At 38.0% G+C, this 20,365-nt stretch overlaps 1 protein-coding gene across 1 annotated transcript in view; it reads left to right on the plus strand.

Annotated features, from left to right (window-relative positions):
- The window catches only part of COL19A1 (collagen type XIX alpha 1 chain), a 277,248-nt gene that overhangs the window by 226,684 nt on the left and 30,199 nt on the right, over positions 1-20,365 (plus strand). The window contains 11 exon segments of the mRNA XM_023754306.1: positions 616-720; positions 802-855; positions 1,113-1,166; positions 4,049-4,102; positions 5,748-5,801; positions 8,620-8,664; positions 10,619-10,669; positions 10,745-10,789; positions 11,240-11,266; positions 15,253-15,306; positions 19,181-19,225. Of these exon segments, the coding sequence (XP_023610074.1) occupies positions 616-720; positions 802-855; positions 1,113-1,166; positions 4,049-4,102; positions 5,748-5,801; positions 8,620-8,664; positions 10,619-10,669; positions 10,745-10,789; positions 11,240-11,266; positions 15,253-15,306; positions 19,181-19,225 (588 nt within the window).

Consider the following 20,365-nt stretch of genomic DNA (forward strand, 5'->3'; position numbering starts at 1 on the left):
TATCTGTACTTGGATCTGACATAGAAGTCAGGTCCAAGTCACTCAAGTACTTATTTCTCACCTGAGTGCTTCCACTGAGAAATAAAATGTTGGTAAACTATGGAGAGTTCTCTCACTAATTTTGCTCTCAGAAAAGAAAAATCCTTTCTTCACAGCTTTCTCTTTCTCTTTTAAGAATTTATTGTACTGGCTGTATGAGCTCTGTAATCTTGCTGGTTATTCTAAACTATAATACCACCTCTCTTTTTATTCTTAATTTTCCCACCTCTTTTTTAAACCTGCTACTAGGCAGTTGAAACTCAGTCTGTCTTAACTGACATGTCTATTCCTTATTTATTTAGAATTTTCCTTTTAAATAGCATCATAGACATGTTTCTTAAATAGCTCACCAGTATCATAAACAGATATTAGTGACTAGGTACATAAGTAGTTTTTACTTCACAAAAAGTAGTCTTTTCAAATTGGATAAATTAAGTTTCTGAAAGTGATGATACAGCAATTGTTCTATCACTTATCTCTGGCAGAAGTTCAATTAGAGCTCCAAATTTGATCAAACCTCCCTTTTATAGATGACTTTCATGACTCTCTCAGTCACCTTATCTTTTTACTCATTAGAACTTTTGTGGCAACTGCCAAACCAGTGTCCCTGGGCTGAAAAGCAACAAAGGAGAAGAAGGAGGCCCTGGTGAGCCTGGAAAGTACGATTCTATAGCCCGGAAGGTAAGAAGGCAGGCTGGTTGTTGATGGGCTTCCTACTGACACATAGTGCCTTCTCTCAGACCTGTTAACCCTGTCCTCTAGGGTGACATAGGGCCGCGGGGTCCTGCAGGAATCCCAGGCAGAGAGGGACCAAAGGTAAGGAAGGTCTCTTCTTCACTCTCCTTTGTGTGACCTCCAATTCAGTGTGAAAAAAGGAAACCTGTTTTAAAATACGCTACTTCTTGCAAAAATATTTTTGGAAAATTGGTATAAAGCCATTGGCAAATGTAATTAATTTGTTCCCTAACTCTGTCCAAATTATATGGCCCAAGTATCCTGAGAAGAGATACTGTCATTGTTTCAAAAGATGACAGAGTGACTGAGTGTACTTGCTGAATTTATTGTCTTTTTAGGGAAGCAAAGGAGAACGGGGCTACCCTGGGATACCTGGGGAGAAAGGCGATGAGGTAAAAGATTATTCTCTGGTAATATAGTCCTATTGATTCTCTTTAAGTAACTCATCAAAAGAAAGACATCAGTTTTCCTAGAGTTCATTTTAATGCTGAAACAAATAAAAACAAAGACTTAGGTAGGTCTTTTCAAATGTTAGCACATTTTAAATATACTAATATGTTAATGTTTATTATCAATGGTCCAGTTTTTAAGACAAGGAAATTAAAGCACAAAGTTAATATATCAGTTGCTATGTTTCTATTTTCATGTAGCAGATGATAATTCCTGCTCTCCCAAAATAAAAGCCAGGGGTTGTATGAGGAAAGGCTTGGGGGTGTAGGGGTGAGAGGCTGAGAGTAAGAGCTCAACCAAAGGACTTGTATTCATGCATATGAGCAAAACCAATGGATACAGACAGTAGGGGATGAGGGCCTATGCTTGGGGGTGGGGATGGCCGGGGAGAAGTCAATGGGGGAAAAAGGAGACTCTTAATACTTTAAACAATAAAGAGTTTAAATTTTTAAAAAAGACAATTTTTTAAAAAAGCACAGGGTTGAAGAAGGGGGGTTTCACTGACAAATATCCCAAGATACCTAGTAGGATGGGAAGAATAGTTAACAAGCAACGTGGAGATAAGAACAGCCCCAAAACTCAGCAGGACTTCTCTGGAACCTGGCTCAACTTCAATGACCTTGTTTTGTCAGTGTGTCTGCTCAACTTTCAAACTCTTAGGAGAAAAGAATCTGATTGGACTAGCTTAAATCAGTTGCCCACCCCCGGACTAAGGTTCAAAGTCAAATGTGCTTTTGAGATGATGGTATAAGTTTCTGACTCGAAGCCATGGTGATGCTCAGGGTATCATTCTTTACCTGCATAATTCACATTAACTATTAGAAAAACCTATTAGGATGATGAATTGTTGTTAGTTTAAACAGTTTTGATGCTAATAATTCTTAATGAAAGTAAGTAAGCCATCTGGCATATATTAACCTTGATATTAGTGCAGAAAATCATAACGGTATGAAGTGATCTATTTTTTGAGTTGGAGTTATATTTCAAATTATAAATGATCATTGTGTGTTATTCTTTTTCATTAATATTGATCCTATTCTAGAAAACTGAGGATTGGCTCTTGATTTTTTCCAAGTTAAAAATTGAAGAATAGAAATATAGTATGATATTTATTTTCATTCATAAATAAAACTGTAAGGGCATTTTATTTTCAAATTAAGAGTTGTTGAGTATTTTCTTCTTTATGCTCCATAGAAAGTTTCATTGAAATACAAGCACAATATCTGATTTTAATATTCTAATAGCTGTTACCTGCCTAGATTCGAGAGGTAGGCTTCAGAGGCAATTGAGAAGGTAATGACAAAAAGACCAGGAAATAATTGGAATTTGGGGTTTTTATAAGGGACTCTAAGTCAGATTTATTAGAAGTTAATTTTTATTGATTTAACAGGATAGATACTTTATCCTCTTGGTGAATTGAAATCCATTGCTATTATTCCTCTGCTGTTTTAGTGTTTTCTTCCTTAAGGACACCTGATGGACTTTTAACAGAGTACACAATATTTTGCACAAGACTCTTATTACATAGGGAATTCCAGAAAGTTAAGTTCCATCTGGGAACTTAGGAGTTGCCTGTTTGTTTATTGGTCTTAGAAAAAGTGACATTATCCTCTATGTTTTTTGCAGATGTTTCACAACTCAAGGTAGCAATTTGTAAGTTGCAAATAGAACACACTTCTTATAGTCAAAGTAAATCCTTGCTTGGAATGCAGGCCTTCCTACAATATCTCAGGATAATAATTGATAAGTAGGACATGAAAATATTGTCAGCCATAAATTATTACAATAAATAAATAAATTTTCTTATAGCAACTGGGCTAGGACTTGCAAAATGAAAATATCAGAGCAGGGAAAGAACTTAGTGGTCCCTGAATATCTATGCAATAAATTTTAATTTATATTTTAGCTTGGCACTATATGCTAAATTGACTGTCCTACTCTTTAATATGTATTCATCTTCTTTAATGACCACCTTGTCTTCTAAAATTATCTTATTGCCCTTTATGCATCCTTAGTAACTTTTACCCTTACTCCAAAATTTCAACTTGTTCAGAAAAAGACTGCCAAGAATGATTTTTTTATTTATGGACTGAGGTTTATTTTAAAGTTTAATGTGGTCATCAAAGGTTAATGAGTCCCAAGCTTATAAATTAGACTGCCTAAAGACTCACTCAGCATCTCTAGGCTGATTCAGTGCTGAAACTAAAAGTAGCAAAAAAAAATACATAAGTAAATGCATATTTTATACACATACATATGGAGAGAACTTTATGAAGATGTTGGTATTTTTAGATAAAGCAATTTATGGCATAGCATTTATAATTTCCAGATATTTAGAGGTGCCATTTCCAAAAGAAATTTGTTTTCTTTCTACTTATACACCTGTAAAAAAATTAATGGTGGGTGAATAAAAAGAGCCAGTACAATATCCTAACTCATACCATTCACACATGTACATGCACATGTGGATGCACACACACACACTCTCACATAGTATTGCCAGTGAGGATGATATCATCTTGAAGAAAGAATATGTCCACATCATTTAACACAAACACACATAAGATTTTTCCCAAGACTCTTTTATTTAAATTTGTCTTTATTGTTGAAAGTATTACAAATGTCCCCCTTTGTTCCCCCATTGATCTCCTCCTCCCCGTTACACAAGACTCTTTGAAATCGGGTATTTGTAATATGGCATATATCATGGTTTTTGATTAGTCAACATAAATGTTTAATTTTCAATAGTAAAATTATTTGGTTAAGTAAAATGCCTTGTTTTCACTGATATGACAGATTTTATGGTAGGAACTATCTCTTCTAGGGTCTTCAAGGAATTCCAGGCATTCCAGGTGCTCCAGGTCCGACTGGACCCCCTGTAAGTATTTGCTAGAACTGTTCTGCCCATGGTTCATATCTGCTGGAATGATGAAAGGTGAACTAATATTTTTCATTGTTTTTTGTTCTCTGTGCTTCTATGTAGATTATCCAGCTGTTGCATAGAAAAGTACCATCTACCATCTCAGATTTTCATTTAGTCTTACTTAAGGTTGTTCAGGGTTGCTACCTGACCAGAAATCAGTCTGAGGTTAAGCTAGTTATTTGAAAAGAAGTTGGATAGAAAAGAACATTCCAGTTTTTAATTGTAATTTTTTGGCATTAACCTTTGGAAGAGATATTTAGATGGTTACACCCTTACATTCTTGAGCACCATGAACTAAGAATTTATTTTCTACAGGGAAAAAATTGGTCATGGATCATCAGATTCAGTTTATTTTCATTCCTATTTATGAATTAAAATGCCCTGCACTTTACTCAGTACCTTTTCTCACTTACCCTCAGACACACCATCGCCTTTGTGTCTTTGGTTATACTGTGTTTCCAAAAATAGAATGTATTTTCCTTTCCACCTGCTAGATCCAATTTCTCATTAAAGCAAAGCTCAAATCTAGTGTTTCCAGTTAAAATACAGGATACACAGTTTAATTTTAATTTCATCTGAACAATATTTTTAGAATGTCCCAAATAGTGTATTTTAAATCCTCATCCAAGGATATGTTTTTTTCATTGATTTTTAGAGAGAAAGTAAGGGTGAGGGGGAGAGAGAGAGAGAAATATCAATGAGAGAAACATAGATTGGTTGCTCTATGGCATATATCAGTTGCCCTTACAAGCAAAGAACCAAGGATTGAAACTGAAGCCCGTGCATGTGCCCTGACCAGGAACCAAACCTGAGATTTTTCAGTGCATGGGACCACACTCCAGCCAACTGAGCCACAGGGGCCAGGGCCCAAATATTGTATTTTAATTTGCTAAAGATAGCAACACTATTCTTAACTTCTCCAACTCTTCCCTTCTTAGAGTTCCTATGCAAATGGTATTTATCACACAAGTGGGAATGTAATCACTTTCCTTAATGTTTTGAATCACGGATTTGCCATAATTAAAATTTTATCATTTTTGCTTTCACCACAGTTATGCAGAACAAACCTGGCTTTAAATTGTAGACTAAAATTAAAAATTAAGAGAGAGGGTTGTGAAAGAAACCATGAAAATTATAGCTAACTCTATTCTCAAAAAAGAATTAACATTAAATTTTATTTTCCATTGGTAAATTGCAGATCACATAACTCAATATGCACATTGTTAATTCTGCCGCGTCTTGAAGTATGTAAAATGTTGATCGCTACCAAAATTATAGCTCATTTAGGAAGGCATAATGTTATGTAAATTGCCATTTAAACAGCAAGGCTAAATTCTTAAATGTATCAAAAGGTTCCAATTAAGGTCATTAAATGTGGTTGGCCAAGGTGAAAAGCAGCCACAAATACAAATTTTACCCTTGCAAGAGCTTATCAGCAGGCTACAGCTGCTGCATCAGCCTGAAGAAATGGAAGCTTGTAGGATTGATTTAATTAGGATTAAATGACCTTCAAAATGTATCAGTTTTTAGACCAACTGTCAATACCCTGTGGCCACTTCATTGTTGTTTTCTGTAGCAAACTTAGTTTTGTGTTTTACAGGGCTTGTTGGGAAGAACCGGACATCCGGGTCCCTCCGGAGCTAAGGGTGACAAGGTACAGAGGAAAAGCCTCCCTTAGTGTTTGAACTGGGGCCTGGGGTCGGGGCAGGGTGAGACCATTTACAGAGAGAGCATCACAGTAGAACTGATGTCAGGGAATAGCTATTCTGATAGTGGACTTAGAAGGACATAGGTCAAAAAATTGGCCTGAACGAATACAGGAGATACGTTCCTAGAGGAAAGATAAAGAGAACACTGGTGCCATATAGCAAAAGTCCAAGCTGGATCCAGGGTCCTGGGCATGGTGCTTTGTGGAAGGGGGTGTGGGAGCAGCCTCCTGAAGAGGTGCAGGTACCGTGTCTCTATTGGGAGTTCCAGCCACAGGGGCCGAGGCTTCGGAGAGAAGGCTGGTCATCAGGACTAGGAGTCCAATAATCCGGCGGCTGCTGAGAAAATTGGGGAGTTCTGTTATTTGAGAGTCATAGGGGAAATTTACTGAGGAACCAGTAGTGAAACCAAAAGGTGGGGTGTTGAGTCTGAGTTCTCTCAAAATCAAAGAATGAAGTCACGGACAAAAACGATCAGTGGAACCAAAGTTTATTGAGAGAAGCCAGACCTGGAAAAGGTGCAGCTGGGGTCCCAGGAGCAGGCCGGTGCCCAGAGCTTCCTTCCCACATAACAGCTGGATGTTAAAGTCTGTTAGTCCGTGTGTAGAGGCCCACAAGGCCATAACCCACGTGGGTGCAGGGATGTGCTCCCCCACACAGGAATGTCAAGAACCCCTTGCATGCCAGGGAGAAGAGCGAGGGTGAGAGGAAGAGCGCACCTTTTAATTAGGAGGGTGGATTACACCTTGCTAGCTCCTAAATGGTCTTTTCAAAGAATTATGCCTTAATAATATTCTTGGGATTGGTTAGTATATGCCTCACTGTCTTGTGATTTGTTATCTGCAAGCTGCCTGTCTTAGCAACAGCTATACATCTTAAAGTTCATACCTCTTACAGGCGTCCTTCCTTCCCCGCCCAGTTGAGATGCCTTAGTGACTCCATTAGCTGGGTTCCCCAGTTTTATTTCCCGCCCCCATGGTCCCAATTCCTGACTGCCTAGCTTCCTTCTCTCTCTTCACCAGGAAGGCTTGTTTCCTGGGGAGGCTGCTAATTGGGCAAATGGGTTGCTGTGGTCAGAAGGGAGGAGCAGCAATACAGGCGACAGACAGGAAGGCCACAGGGCTTCATCAGTTTACCTTATTTAGGATCTAAATTGGCCCCACAATATGAATCCAGACAGAGCCAGAAAATGAGTGAAATAAGACTAGCTATTCAGGGAAGTAACCAGATGAGGGAAGTAACAATCAAAAGTCCACACGAGGCACGTAAGTGGCTTCTACCCTGAAATGACCAAAATGGGACAAAATGGCATCAAGGAACAAAGGAATCCCCCCCCCCACAACAAAATATGAAAGGGAACAATGTGCTTATTCTAAATAGTCTCAACACATATTTTTCTGATAGTATTCCAAGGAGCTTGCCTACCCCACCAGCCTTTCTTCTCTGTTCTCTATGGAAATTATTCAGTCAGAGATTTGCCTTTTGAAGTTAATGGGAATTCCACACTGGATGAGCTTTGGGGCGCAATTGAGGATGAAAATATGTCTTTTAATTGTGCCAGGAATAAAAGTCTTTTCAACAGGCACATATTTTTCCTTGTTTGTTGTCCTCTCATAGCTTGTGAGAACTATGACATAATTCTGGGAGGACACTGCCTGCAGTCAGCAGAATATGACATGTCTTGGAGAGATAGCCACCATCAAAGCAGTTTGGGCAAAAATACAATATACTCATTGTCACATTCTCAGTCAGACACATTGCAAGAAAAACTTTACAGTTTATTTTCCTTGACAAAGATACAAACAAAGGGGGTTTTATGATACTTCCCTTTAAAAATAGGGAGATTGGGATGAAATCCTTCATTAAATTTATGGAAATGAGCTGAAATCCCTCAAAATTTGGGGGCACAGTAAGTAGGAATCCCACTCTCTCTGAATTCTTTTTTAATTAACCATTTCATGCCAGCGGTGTTAAGGGAGTTAAAAGATTCTAAAAGAAAATTTACAGGAAGAACTTATTAAAGACACCAAAGGGACCATAATATCTCTGCTTATTATGGACTGATAAGCATTCTGTGTTTTATAAAAAATAAAAGTGAAATCCATTTTTCAAGTTTCAACTTGAATTCATTATTCAGTCTGCTTCTCCTGTAAACAGAATGTCTGAGGCTGTTTAAATTGTATAGAACATTTATCCGAAAGTGTCGAACCACAGTCACTTCTGTTCAGTAGGACATGCCTGACTTGGTTATAAAGTCTAATAGGAACTTAGGAAGTGAGAGAGGTTTCTCCTCCTGCAGACATGAAATAGGTTGTGATTTTCTACTCTGGTCAAATTATGCAGATGACCCCTCTGATTCCCAAACGTTGAAGGTGTAGAGGTGAGGCTGAAGTGAGTGGTTTGTCCCCTGCTTCCAGGAGCTCTGCTCTGCACCCCCACAAGCGGCGAGTTCCCCCAGCTGCACTCGAAGTCCAGGATGGGATTACCTGAGTTGTCTGGCTCCATCTAAAAATAAGCTTCATCCCTGGGCTCCCAGAGTAAGAATTTGAATGAGTTCAGGAAAACGCATTTACCTTTCCTGTGGTCTAGAAATGTATTTCCTGATGAAAGAGAAAAGCCAAGCTGAATAAGACCTTGCAAGGCCAAAACAAAATGACAGCCCATATTGATTTCAGAATGCGGTTCTCAGAGCAAGTACAATCTGGTTCATAAACTTGGGGTGGAAATGTCTAAACCATTGATTTTTGGTCTGAATATCCCTTGCAGGGCAGCGAAGGACCTCCTGGGAGACCTGGACCTCCTGGACCACCTGTGAGTTGTTTCAGGTTTAAAAGTTAAAGTTGTGTGTGCCTACTTATGACTTCCGTATCTCAGAGGTCAGACTACATTTAGATGTTCTTACGGATAAAAAGTCATCTGAGTTTTATGTATACATATAAATGTTAGCCAGGGTAGCTTTGGGGAGAACTGATGTTTCCCCTTTAGCTCTGCTCCAATGAGAAGTGCTCAGATTTGCATACTGCAGGCCTCCTTACTGTAGACTCAGAAGACCTGGGTAGGTGCCCAGACTTTCCACTTCCTGCCTGGGGGGAGGCAGGGGGGAGGGGGCGGGTGGTCATGGGAAAGTCATTAAACCTCAGGGAGCCTCATTCACAGAAAATAGGTGGGCTTTAAAAAGAGATCCCTTCCAACAATGTGAGTAGGTGCAGGATTTGGTATTATGTTATATGTGTTCATTGCGGTCCATTATGTCTGAGATGCAAGGAAATTCTATTTATATAGCACCTTCTGGATAAAATGTACAAGAGCCATCGGTGTTTTTATGCTTCTGATTGAGACAGATATGCACTTTGTCGGGAGGCCGAGAAGAGAAGAGGTACCTCTCTCTGTAGCAAGTCTGCCCTCATGTGGGGCCACGCTCAAATCGCAGCAGAACTTTGGTCCACCCTGCCTCATAGGAATACTTTAGAAGCCAAACTCACTGGAGCGGGGGCAGAATTCCTCTGTGATTTTATGAAGACCACACAGATATGTTGATAACCTTCATGTGAATGTAGACTTTGCACACACAGAAGGGATTTGCACTCTGTGTTCCTAAACCTGGTCTTCATTTTGTTTACCTTCTCCCTTGACAGGGAAACAGGACAGAAAGCATTTGGGGCTCAAATCCTAAAATACACTCCCTCTCCAGCGGACAGAACAGCAAAATATAAACTGAATACACAAAAGAGACCTATATTTTATAATGGGTTTAAAAAATCTTCCTCTTCCCCCTGAATCCTCCAAAATTACTTATTCTTCAAGACAGATTAATGTTGTCTTTTGGGGTGGGGAGGGATCTCGGACAAAATTATCCTTCATTGTTCCAGGACTTAGCACACTAAAATATAGTAGACATTCAACAATTGTCAAATTAGTGAGTGAAATAATAAATACGCAAATGAATGGAGCATTTTTTTCTTCCATCACTAGTGATTTGAAGATGCAAGTCTTCAAATGATGACCATTATCCTAAAACAGTGAAATGATGGCTTCTTCAACTTTGCACCGGAAATATGGAAGTCATAAAAAGAGAAATTTAGATTAGTGATTGTATGGAAATTTCTTTAAAAATGATAAAAGATCCTAAGTAAAATTTTCATATGCACATTTTTTCTGAATGCCAATGTGTGTGATTTTTAAGGTCTCAAATGAGTTCTCTGTGTTAGTTACTTTGGGACTTTCCAATCACAGGCCAATTTTATTAGGAAGTTCTTATTCCCCGTTGTTCTAAGGAATATGTTTCTGTAGAAACGGCCACATAGGGTTGTGAGTAACATCATCCCATTTAACCTTAATTTTCTGTTTAGTATGAAGAGACTGTGGAAAAAAATTACTTTTCAGTAGCCAAATTGTTCCCTATTCACATCTTCATCAGCAGGACTGTGGTATAGCCTGCAGGTCAGCGAGCTGTAAACAGTTTGCATAAATTGGCAATTCAGAAACTGAATTTTAATGCACCAATAATATTTTCCTCTGAGTGCATTAGTGTGTCGCCTGTCAAACCTGAACATTAAGCACACCCCTCCTGGATGTGTCTGTGTGCTCCAGGTGGAGTTCACACTCCTTTCCATTTTTTCCTCTATATTTGCCTTTGAAGAGCCAAAAATAGAAACACGGTATTATTTTACTTATAGTATTAAACTCACTTCCTAAAATAGAACAGGAAAAATATATTTTTGTAAAAAGATAAAAGAATAATTCTATATCTCATTTCTTTCCTAAGGGTGTGCCATTCACTGAAGGAAATGGAATGAGCAGTTTATATAAAATCCAGGTATTTACCTTTATAATTACATAAAATAGTTTTCCTGTTATGGATTAATATAATTCTTGTCCTCTTTTTTTTAAGGGAGGTGTAACTGTTCCCAGTTATCCAGGGCCCCCCGGCCCCCCGGTGAGTACAGTTTTTTATCACCAAGCATACCTTAGCTGAACAACCACAACTAAAACAAAACAAAGCAAACAAAAATAACTCCTAAGTGCACACCCCAAAATACGTGTTACAGATATAACCAAAATTTTATGCTGGAGGACAAAATGAAACCAATTATAATAAAACTGAGAAAACGTACACAGCCAAAATAATGAAAAATAGCATTATGCATCGCTGTGCCACTTTTCGCATTAAAAGTCTAAGAACTAGATCAATTTCCAATCAGTTGCTGTCATGACAGTTCCATCAAGTTATGTTTCTTCATCTTTTTCTTCAAATCCAAACTGTAGCAAAACAAAACTTGCAAATATTTGTATGTGTATTAAAGCAAATCAGACAAAAATGCTTCCTATTTGGTAATTTTGCTTTAGTCATGCTTTTAAAAATAACTTTCCTTTTTTTTTCTCATAGGGCCCAAAAGGTGATCCTGGCCCAGTGGTATGTATATTCCCATGTTTTGTGTCATTTAGCAGATAGGTCTTGATTAAAGTTTGAAAGCGGAGCATCAGGCAGAGATGCCCTGCCTTCTTCGATGTCATCAGATAACATCCTGCAGGGAGCAGGCGGGCTACTGAAGAAATGCCAGCAGTGTGCTCTTCATTTGTTAGACGCATCCGTCCTGAGGTCACTGCCTTTGGCATTTGTCTCTTTCATCACTGTGTTTTAAAATCACCCTTTGATGAAGGAAGGCGCATATACAGCTCCTGATAAATGGGGCACTTTCTTCTACTAGAACAATTTTGGTGATTGATTCCATGTTAAGTAGATTGTAGAAGAGAAATAGTTACTGGAAAGAAATCCCTTAATATGTCGGCCATCTCCCCAGCAAAAGAAAGCAGGGAGACTGTTGATCTGCTTTGAATGTGAGGCAGTTGTTCTGTAGGAGATGTGGTGTGCCGTCATAAACCCACTTCTTAGGAGTAATGTATCAGGCGGTTAACACTCAGCACAGAAAGAGGTCCTGTCCTCAGCTGCCCAAAGGATGGGCATTGTTCTCAAGCATCCTTCTCAACCAGGGGGCGTCACTGTGAAAGTTCTGCCAAATTGAATTATGGTACATCACCTTTCTTTGATGGCAGTTTTTCCCTTCATGTCCTTTATAAGCATATGTTCCATCTTTTATATTCCATTTGTATATCCTTTTAACTTCGGGGTATATATTTGAACTCAAAAGCCCCTGAAATTGAAGAATTAAACTTTCAAACCACTTTCCATTGTCATGTGAGAAAATGTAAGGCCCTTTCCTTACAGTTTGGTAAAACTAGATGAATAAATTTTAAATGAGCAAAAGAACAAACCATAAAAAGTAACCTTTTCACATCTAAATGTATTTTCAAAGAAAATGGGTTAAAGTGCATATTTTCTTATGGGGCACTGAATATTAAAAGCCAATTTGTTTTCCCCTGAAAGCATGATTTTGACCAGCATTTTCAAGCCCCCAATACGTCATCAAGAAGTTTTCTTTCTTTTGCTACTCAGCCTTCCCTTGCTTTATCTGTAACTTTTTTTTTAATATGGAGGAGAGAGAATCATAGTTCGGCTCCCTCCTTATTCCTCCTACTGGGGATTGAGCCACAGCAACCTTGGCATGTGCCCTGACCAGGAATTGAACCAGCAACCTCTTGGTGCATGGGAAGACACTCAACCAACTGAGCCACACCGGCCAGGGCTTTATCTGTAACATTTGTTATGCATTCACCAATTATATCTTTCACCCTAATTTTAATTTTCTTTCATCTTGTTGATAAAAATTTCCTCATGGCCTTCTCATCCTCACACACACAAAACATCCCCTCTGGATCATCTAGGGGCAACATTCAAGCTTTATCATTAATAACTGCAGATTAAGGTGAGAAAAGCTTTTTTAGAAAAGCTTTATAATAAAGGTTATATTATAATTCACTTGGATTGGAAAGTGAGTGACAACAAAAATGCAGACATTTGTGTAGAATTTTAAGAGATTATGCTGCAAATTTCTTAGCTGCAACAAAGGATAAAGAATAAAAACTAATTAAAGGATGTTCCTTGCTTTTAGAAAGATGAATTAAGTGAGTGATGCACAAAAACAGAATGTGGAATCATGAAATTAAATCCTGTGTAAACCTTCAGGTTTATCTTAGGTAAAACTTGGAAAGTACTCCTCTGGGCTCTATGTCAGCACCACCATGCAACTGCCTTCATTTCCCACCAGTTGCCCAGTAGGGAGAAATAATATCTCATGCCATTAGAAATAAGGTAGAAATGGTAGAATTTTAGGTCACAGAATAGAATATGGAGAAGTCATGTTGAAGTGGGTAGCTTTACTCTTGGAGAATCCTTCAGGACCCATGGCACCAGATCACCTGCTTCTATTCGGCTCAGTAGACCGTTATAGATGAAAATTACCCTAAATTAAATTATTGTCTGAGGTGCTCCATTTCATTTCTTTGGTGTACAACTTATAAGTGGCTTTCAATTAAATATTTTGTTATTAGCTGCTTTCAAACAAATATTGATTGGCTGAGCACCTTTCTCTGTCGTGAGGATTGTTGGGATTGTAGACAAAGAGAATCAAATGCTTATTTCCTTTGTCAATAACCCAAGGACTCTTTTACAGAGCTTCATGTAGAATAGAATTTGAATATCTTATTTTCTTATTGACAGGGTACATAGTAATAGACATTTTAAAAGATTTCTGAAGCATAAAAATTATCAGTGAGTCGATTTCTGTTTTGATGGTTGCCAGAGGAGAGGAGGGTTGGGGGGAATGGGTAAAAAAGGTATAGGGATTAAAAAGTACAAATTGGGCCCTAGCCGGTTTGGCTCAGAGGATAGAGCTTCGGACTGTGGACCAAAGGGTCCTGGGTTCAATTCTGGTCAAGGGCACGTACTTTGGTTGTAAGAGCCTCCCCAGCCCAGGCCCTGGTCAAGGCTTGTGCAGGAGGTAACCAATCGATGTGTTTCTCTCACATCGATATTTCTCTCTATCTTTCCACTCTCTAAAAATCAATGGAAAAATATCCTCAGGTGAGGGTTTTTTTAAAAAATACAAATTGGTAAGTTACAAAATAGTCACAGGGATGTAAAGTTCAACATAGGGAATATGGTCAATAATATTGTAATAACTATGTATAGTGCCAGGTGGATACTTGAATTATTGGGGGTCTTTAGAAATCACATAATTCTATAATCATTATGCTGTACACCTGAAACTAATTTAAAATAATATTGAATATCAATTCTAATTAAAAAATAATTACTTTTAAAAAAACTGAAAAAAGAAAAGAAAAAAATATTATCAAGTCCTATGCTACCCACTTTATTTCTCTTGATTAAAAAGTTTATTTGTTCACCCTAGCCAGTTTGGCTCAGTGGATAGAGTGTCAGACTGAATGGTCCCAGGTTCTATTCCAGTCAAAGGCATGTACCTTGGTTGTATGCTCCTCCCCGGCCTGGGTCCTGGTTGGGTCTCATGCAGGAGGCAGCCAATTAATGTGTTTCTCTCAAATTGATATTTCTATCTTTTCCTCTCTCCTCCACTCTCCCTAAAATCAATGGGGGGAAAAATTGTTTAAAGGTTATGTGTTCAAAGTGAGCAGTTTCCATCATTCTAACTTTTCTAAATGTGTTCTTTGTGGACCGGAAGTCTCTAGTGAGCTAGAGACCACACACTAGAATGTATAAAAGATTTTTTAATGGAAATGGTTACCCATCTTCTATCAGTGACCCATCAGCTTGATCAGTAACATTTTTAAATATATTTTTATTGATTTCAGAGAGGAAGGCAGAGAGAGAGAAAATCATTGATCAGCAGCTTCCTGCATGCCCCACAATGGGGACTGAGCCAGCAACCTGCACATGTGCCTTGACCAGGAATCTAACCATGACCTCCTGGTTCCTAGGTCAACGCCCAATCACTGAGGCTGATCAGCAACTTTTAAAATCATTGGGATGCTGCCCCTGGGTCACAATTCATGTCCGGCTACAGGTTCAGAGAAGACTGGAGGATGACAAACTCTGCTGTGAGAGCTCATCTTCCTCTGCTCTTAAAGGGCATAGTCTCACTCCCTGGTAATCTAGCAGCCCCAGGAACCTCCCAAATTGGCCGACTTTATTAAGACAGCCTTTCCTCCTAATTCTTATTGTAATTGGCATTACCACCGACGAGAGGGATTCATTCTGATTAGATTCCTAATCAGAATAAAAACAACTAATCAGAAAATAGATTCATACTTCTCCAGGGAGTGGCCTTATTCTCAAACTGTTTTCAAACACCAAATGCAAGAATACAAATGCTTGAAAATAGAGCATTCCATTTACTTGCTAGATTACCAATCAATGTTAGAGGGAGTAGTTTTAGGCAAAATATATCTTTGCTTTTGAAAACCAATGTTTGAAATTCATTTAATCATTGCTCCTGAGTTCCTTGTGTTCATGTTTAACAGGGAGAACCTGGTGCAATGGGTTTGCCAGGGCTGGAAGGATTTCCAGGCATAAAGGTAAGTACAGGGCTTAGAAATGCATTCACTGATTCAACACTCAAACATGTTTAATGTTTACTGTGCACCTACTATTGTACCCGGAACTATTTTAGGTTTGGGAATACATGAGGGAACAGAACAGGCAAAAATCCCTGCCCTCATGGAACTTATATTCCAAGAAGAGGATACAGAAATTAAATGAGTAAGCACAAATAACTAAATAATATTGTTGGTCAGTGCTAATGGAAAGAAAAAAGAGCAGGTTAAAGGGATTGAGGAGTGCTGAAGGGGAACAAGGTGATTTTTATAATAGGGTGGTCTGATCAAATAGCAAGAGCTGATCAAAGACTTGAAACAGGTGAGGGGGAACTAGCCAAGTCTTCTGCAAGAAGAATGTCCCAGGCAAGATAAGTAAGTTCTAGAGATCTGTTGTATGGCTTGGAGACAATAGATAACAATACTATACTGTGTACTTGAAATTTGCTAAGTGTTCTCAACCACACACACACACACACACACACACACACACAGAAAGTGGTAGCTATGTGAGGTGATAGAGATGTTAATTAGCTTGACTGTGGTGATTATTTCACAGTATATACATATATCAAGTCATCAAGTTGTACATGTTAAATATATACATTTAAAAAAAAGGGAACAGTAGGTCTAAATGACATGAGCATTCTTGTTCCATCCAAGGAGCCCAAGGAAGTGAGTGAGGGGAGTGTGGTGGATAAGATCACCAAAGGAATGACAGTAAGCTTTTTTAAAAGGGAAGAGGATCAAGGACTGAGCTGAGCCCTCTGACATTAGGAGATATGGAAGAAAAGGAAGAACCAGCGAGAGGGACTAAGATGAAGTCACCAGGGAGGAAGAAGGACAATTTGGTGTCCTATAAACCAAGTGCAGAGGTGTCAAAGGGATGGCAGTGATCACCTTTCTCAAATACTGCAAATAGGTCAAGGGTGATGGGGATGGGGCCAATTATTGACCATTGCCTTTAGCAATATAGAGGCCATATATCACCAGAATAACTTACTAATTTACTATATTGCTAGGAACAACTGCTGGACTTGAATGGATTTAAGAGAGAATGAGAAAAAAAAGATTTAGGGACAATATAAGCAATGCTCAGGTAATTTTGCTGCAAAGAAAAGCAAAGAAATGGGCCAGTGGTTGCTGAAGGAAATAAGACAAGATTTTATAAAATGGATTTTTTAATCATTTTTTAAAATGGTGGGGTCTTTTTTAAATATGGTTTTATTGATTCCAGAGATGGAGAGAGAGAGAGAGAGAGAGAGAGAGAGAGAGAGAGAGAGAGAGGAGAGAGAGGAGAGAGAGAAAGAAAGAGAAAGAAAGAAAGAAAGAAACATCAATGATGAGAGAGAATCATTGATTCAGGCATGTGCCATGACTAGGAATTGAACCCTGACCTCCTGGTTCATAGGTGGACACTCAACCGTTGAGCCATGCTGGTCGGCTAAAATGGATTTTAAGATTATAGAAATACCAGAATGTTTTGTATGCTAAAGGAATGATCCAGTAGAAAGGTTTGGTGAATGATATAGGAGTAAAGGGAAGAACTGCTGAAATGTTGTCCCTAAATAGCTAAGAGGGTTGGGGACCTAGTGCATAAATGGAGAGTTTGGCTTCAGAGTTCATCTATGATAACAGGTGGGAAAACAGAAGCATAGTGGTACACATGTTGATATGTTGAGAGATGAATTGGTTGGAGTCTATAGTTCTTTTCTGATTTCTTAAATTTTCTAAGATGGAGAAAGCAAGGTGATCATCTGAGAGTGGGGTAGGGAGAAGAGGTTGGAGATTTAAGGAGATCTTCTAGGAGAGAGGAAGAGTTCAGAGACTGCTGAGTGATGGCTCCTTTAAGACTCATGGTCATGAACTGAAGTGAGACTAGTCAGCACAATTATGAGTGCTTTTCCAGCCATGTACAGACTCTCAGGTAAAAGTACCGAATAGGAGGGGAGCTGTATTTAAACAAGGTTCCAGTTTTGACAACCGAGCACTAGAAGTAGCAATGGGTCAAAAGAGTTACCAGTATACACAAGGGAATGGTTATAATAAGTGACCATGGAGTTTAAACTAGATAAATAGGCCATCCAGGGAGTGAAAGATAATGGAAAACTTGTACATTAATGGATTAGAGGTCTCGGTGGCATCAACAATATCAGGAGTTCAAGTACCCAAGGGAGTAGATTATGACAATAAGAGATGGTGGTCCAAGGTTGGAATACACAAAATTGAGATGATGGAGGGAATGCAGTGATTGTTATTGACAAGGTCTCGGGTATAACTTTGGAAATAAGAAAGAAGCCAGATCACTGAGGAGAGTAGTTCAAAGACCTGATGGTTCAAAGGACCATCTTGTCAGAGAGTTCTCTTAACATTCATCTTTATCAGATATGAAAATGTTTCCATTGAATGAAAGGTTCTAGTATATTCATTAAAAGGGTAAAATCCTAAACTTTAAAAAGAGCAGTGAAACTGACAAGAATTACCTGTTTCCATTATCTGCCCATGTTTCTTAGTACTTTTTCTATTTGACTCTAGTTATGCTTTATATATTAAAGACATTACTTCTTTCTTATATGTTGGAGTTTTTATCTAGTTTGTCTTTGCCTTTATTTTTATGTTTAATCTTATTGCATATGGAAATAAAACTTTTATATAGTCAAATATAAAACTATTTTGCTTTATGATTTCTTATTTTGCTTATATGCCCTAAATGACTTTTGTTCTTAGACTCAACTACAGGTAGTCATTTATATTTTCTTCTAGTTACTTTATACTTTATTTTATTTTTACATAATATACATGAAATTTATATGGAGTATAATATAAAAGAGGAATGAACCTTTTATCAAAGAAATTATTCCATCATTAGCACTATTTGTTGAATAATACATCCCTTTCTTTAAAAAAATACTGTTATAATTATTGGTCTCTTTCTGAGGTTTCTGTTATTTTGCATTGATATACTGCCTAATCTTATGCCCACATTTCATTATTTTTATTGTTAAGGCTTTATTATGTGTTTAAATATTGGTATTGTTAATCTTCTTTTAATATTTCTTTTATCTTCCCTTCTATTTATTATCCTGAGTGAACTATACTATTATTTGTTTAAGCTGCAATTTCGTAAGAATTGTATTAAATTGATAAATTAGTTTGGGTAGCAGTGACACCTTTACAACATTGTCTTGCCCTCCAAGAACAAAACATATCTCTCCATTTAATCAGGTCTTCTTTTATGTCCCTGAAGGAAGTTAGGAAGTTTATAATGTAGGTTCTGCTCAATAAAAATTGCCATTTTATTATCCCATATATAATCATTAGTATTTTTAGCATGGTCAGCTTTATCTAAAATACCACATTGCCTTTGGATAAAATGATGAGTCACTCTACTGTTCAAAGCAATTGAAGGGATCTTCTGATTGGCCTAATGAGAACTACATAATCCCTTGTTCTAAATATTTTTATTCCAACCCTACATCCAACAAGACAAGTGTAGGGAAAGCTTTTAAGTAGAATTCAAGTATACTGTAATGAATTACTTTTAAATATGTGGATTAAAATATCGACTAATTTTAGCTGCATGTATAGAGTCCTGTTAACAATAGGTCATAGAAATGATCAGATGAATACTTTTTTTCATTAAGATTATTTGATTTAGTTTTACTAACACATTCAATTGGCTACTTATTTTGTTATTTTTCCATCTACCCTCTAGCTTCACACCAGCTAACGTTAATAATGCTTATCAGTTTCAAAGAAAAACTTTACAAAATTCAAATGATTTTTGAGCACTAATTTTATAGGTAAAGATTTTATAGATATCATTATAAGTACCATTTTTCTTTAATCCCAACAGGGAGATCGAGGCCCAGCAGGTCCCCCAGGAATAGCTGGCATTTTGGTGAGTCCAAATTATCTCTCATTATTTTCTCAGGTGAACAGTTCTGTCCCCACAGTAAACCTACAGCTGAGGATTGTGAGAAGGACTGGGGAGCATGTGGCAACTCCTATGATACAAGGTTCCTGAAACCTCCAGTTTAAAAAAATAAAACTACCTGTCCCTCTCCCATTTGAAGAATGCTTCTTCATTTCCACCTCTCTCTTATTTTTTGTTGTATTTTTTCTTCCCAACTCACTAACAGGGTAAGGGCGGGCCAGTTACCTGTGATGATACATTAATGTACAAGCACAGCTTTGAGAAGTTTGTTTTGTTGCTCTACTTTTGTCATATGTCAAGGTTTCTTGTCCTCAAAAGGTAAAGTTTTCATCCTCAGGCATGTGGTTCAGGTTCTTTGCATTAAACTGCAATCTGCCCGAGATTTTCCTCAGCCCAGAATTATTACCACAGCTTTACTGCTGCTAATGTTTCCTCATAAACTAGCCCTTCAATCATATCAATCATCTTTGTTGCTCTCTGATGTCAAACGTTTTAATCTCATCAAGGTCTTTTCAGATGAATAGAAAGTGCTTCAGGAAAGGTTGAAATCATTTCTCTGAGCCCCAGGGGTCTTTCTGATCTTCATTCATGAATCTCTAATTAAAATTTTGTGGTCATGCTTTATGAATAACAGCCCATTTATCCTCCTGCTCGGTGCCCCTGCAGGGTAGGCACAGGGTAGGAAAGTCAATGGAAATCACACACTTGAACATGAGAAAGATACAAAGAGCCCTACCAGCACCACCCACCACTACCCAACACCACCCAGAACCCCCTGCCACCAGCCACAGAACCCCTCTGCTCTCCATCACCACCTCCCACCACCCCTGTCCCTTAAAAGGTCAGTAGCCACTCTACTTCACGCTGTTTTATTGCTAAATCTAAGAACAACAATTAATTCTGTCCACAGTCCACAGAAAACCATCCTTTACAGAGGATATCTCCTTATTCAGCTGTTCTAGATCAAGTTAAAATATTAGTGTGATTGAAAAGTAACATGGAAATATTTTCTTTAGCAACACTACAGAGTTTTTTATACAGGAAAGTATTCTTCTTGAAAGTTGGTTCACACTTTATCCCATTCCTTTCCCCTCCCCTCACTAC

The sequence above is a fragment of the Myotis lucifugus genome, unplaced genomic scaffold (genome assembly GCF_000147115.1).
Source record: "Myotis lucifugus unplaced genomic scaffold, Myoluc2.0 scaffold_59, whole genome shotgun sequence".
NCBI classification, from domain to species: Eukaryota; Metazoa; Chordata; class Mammalia; order Chiroptera; family Vespertilionidae; genus Myotis; species Myotis lucifugus.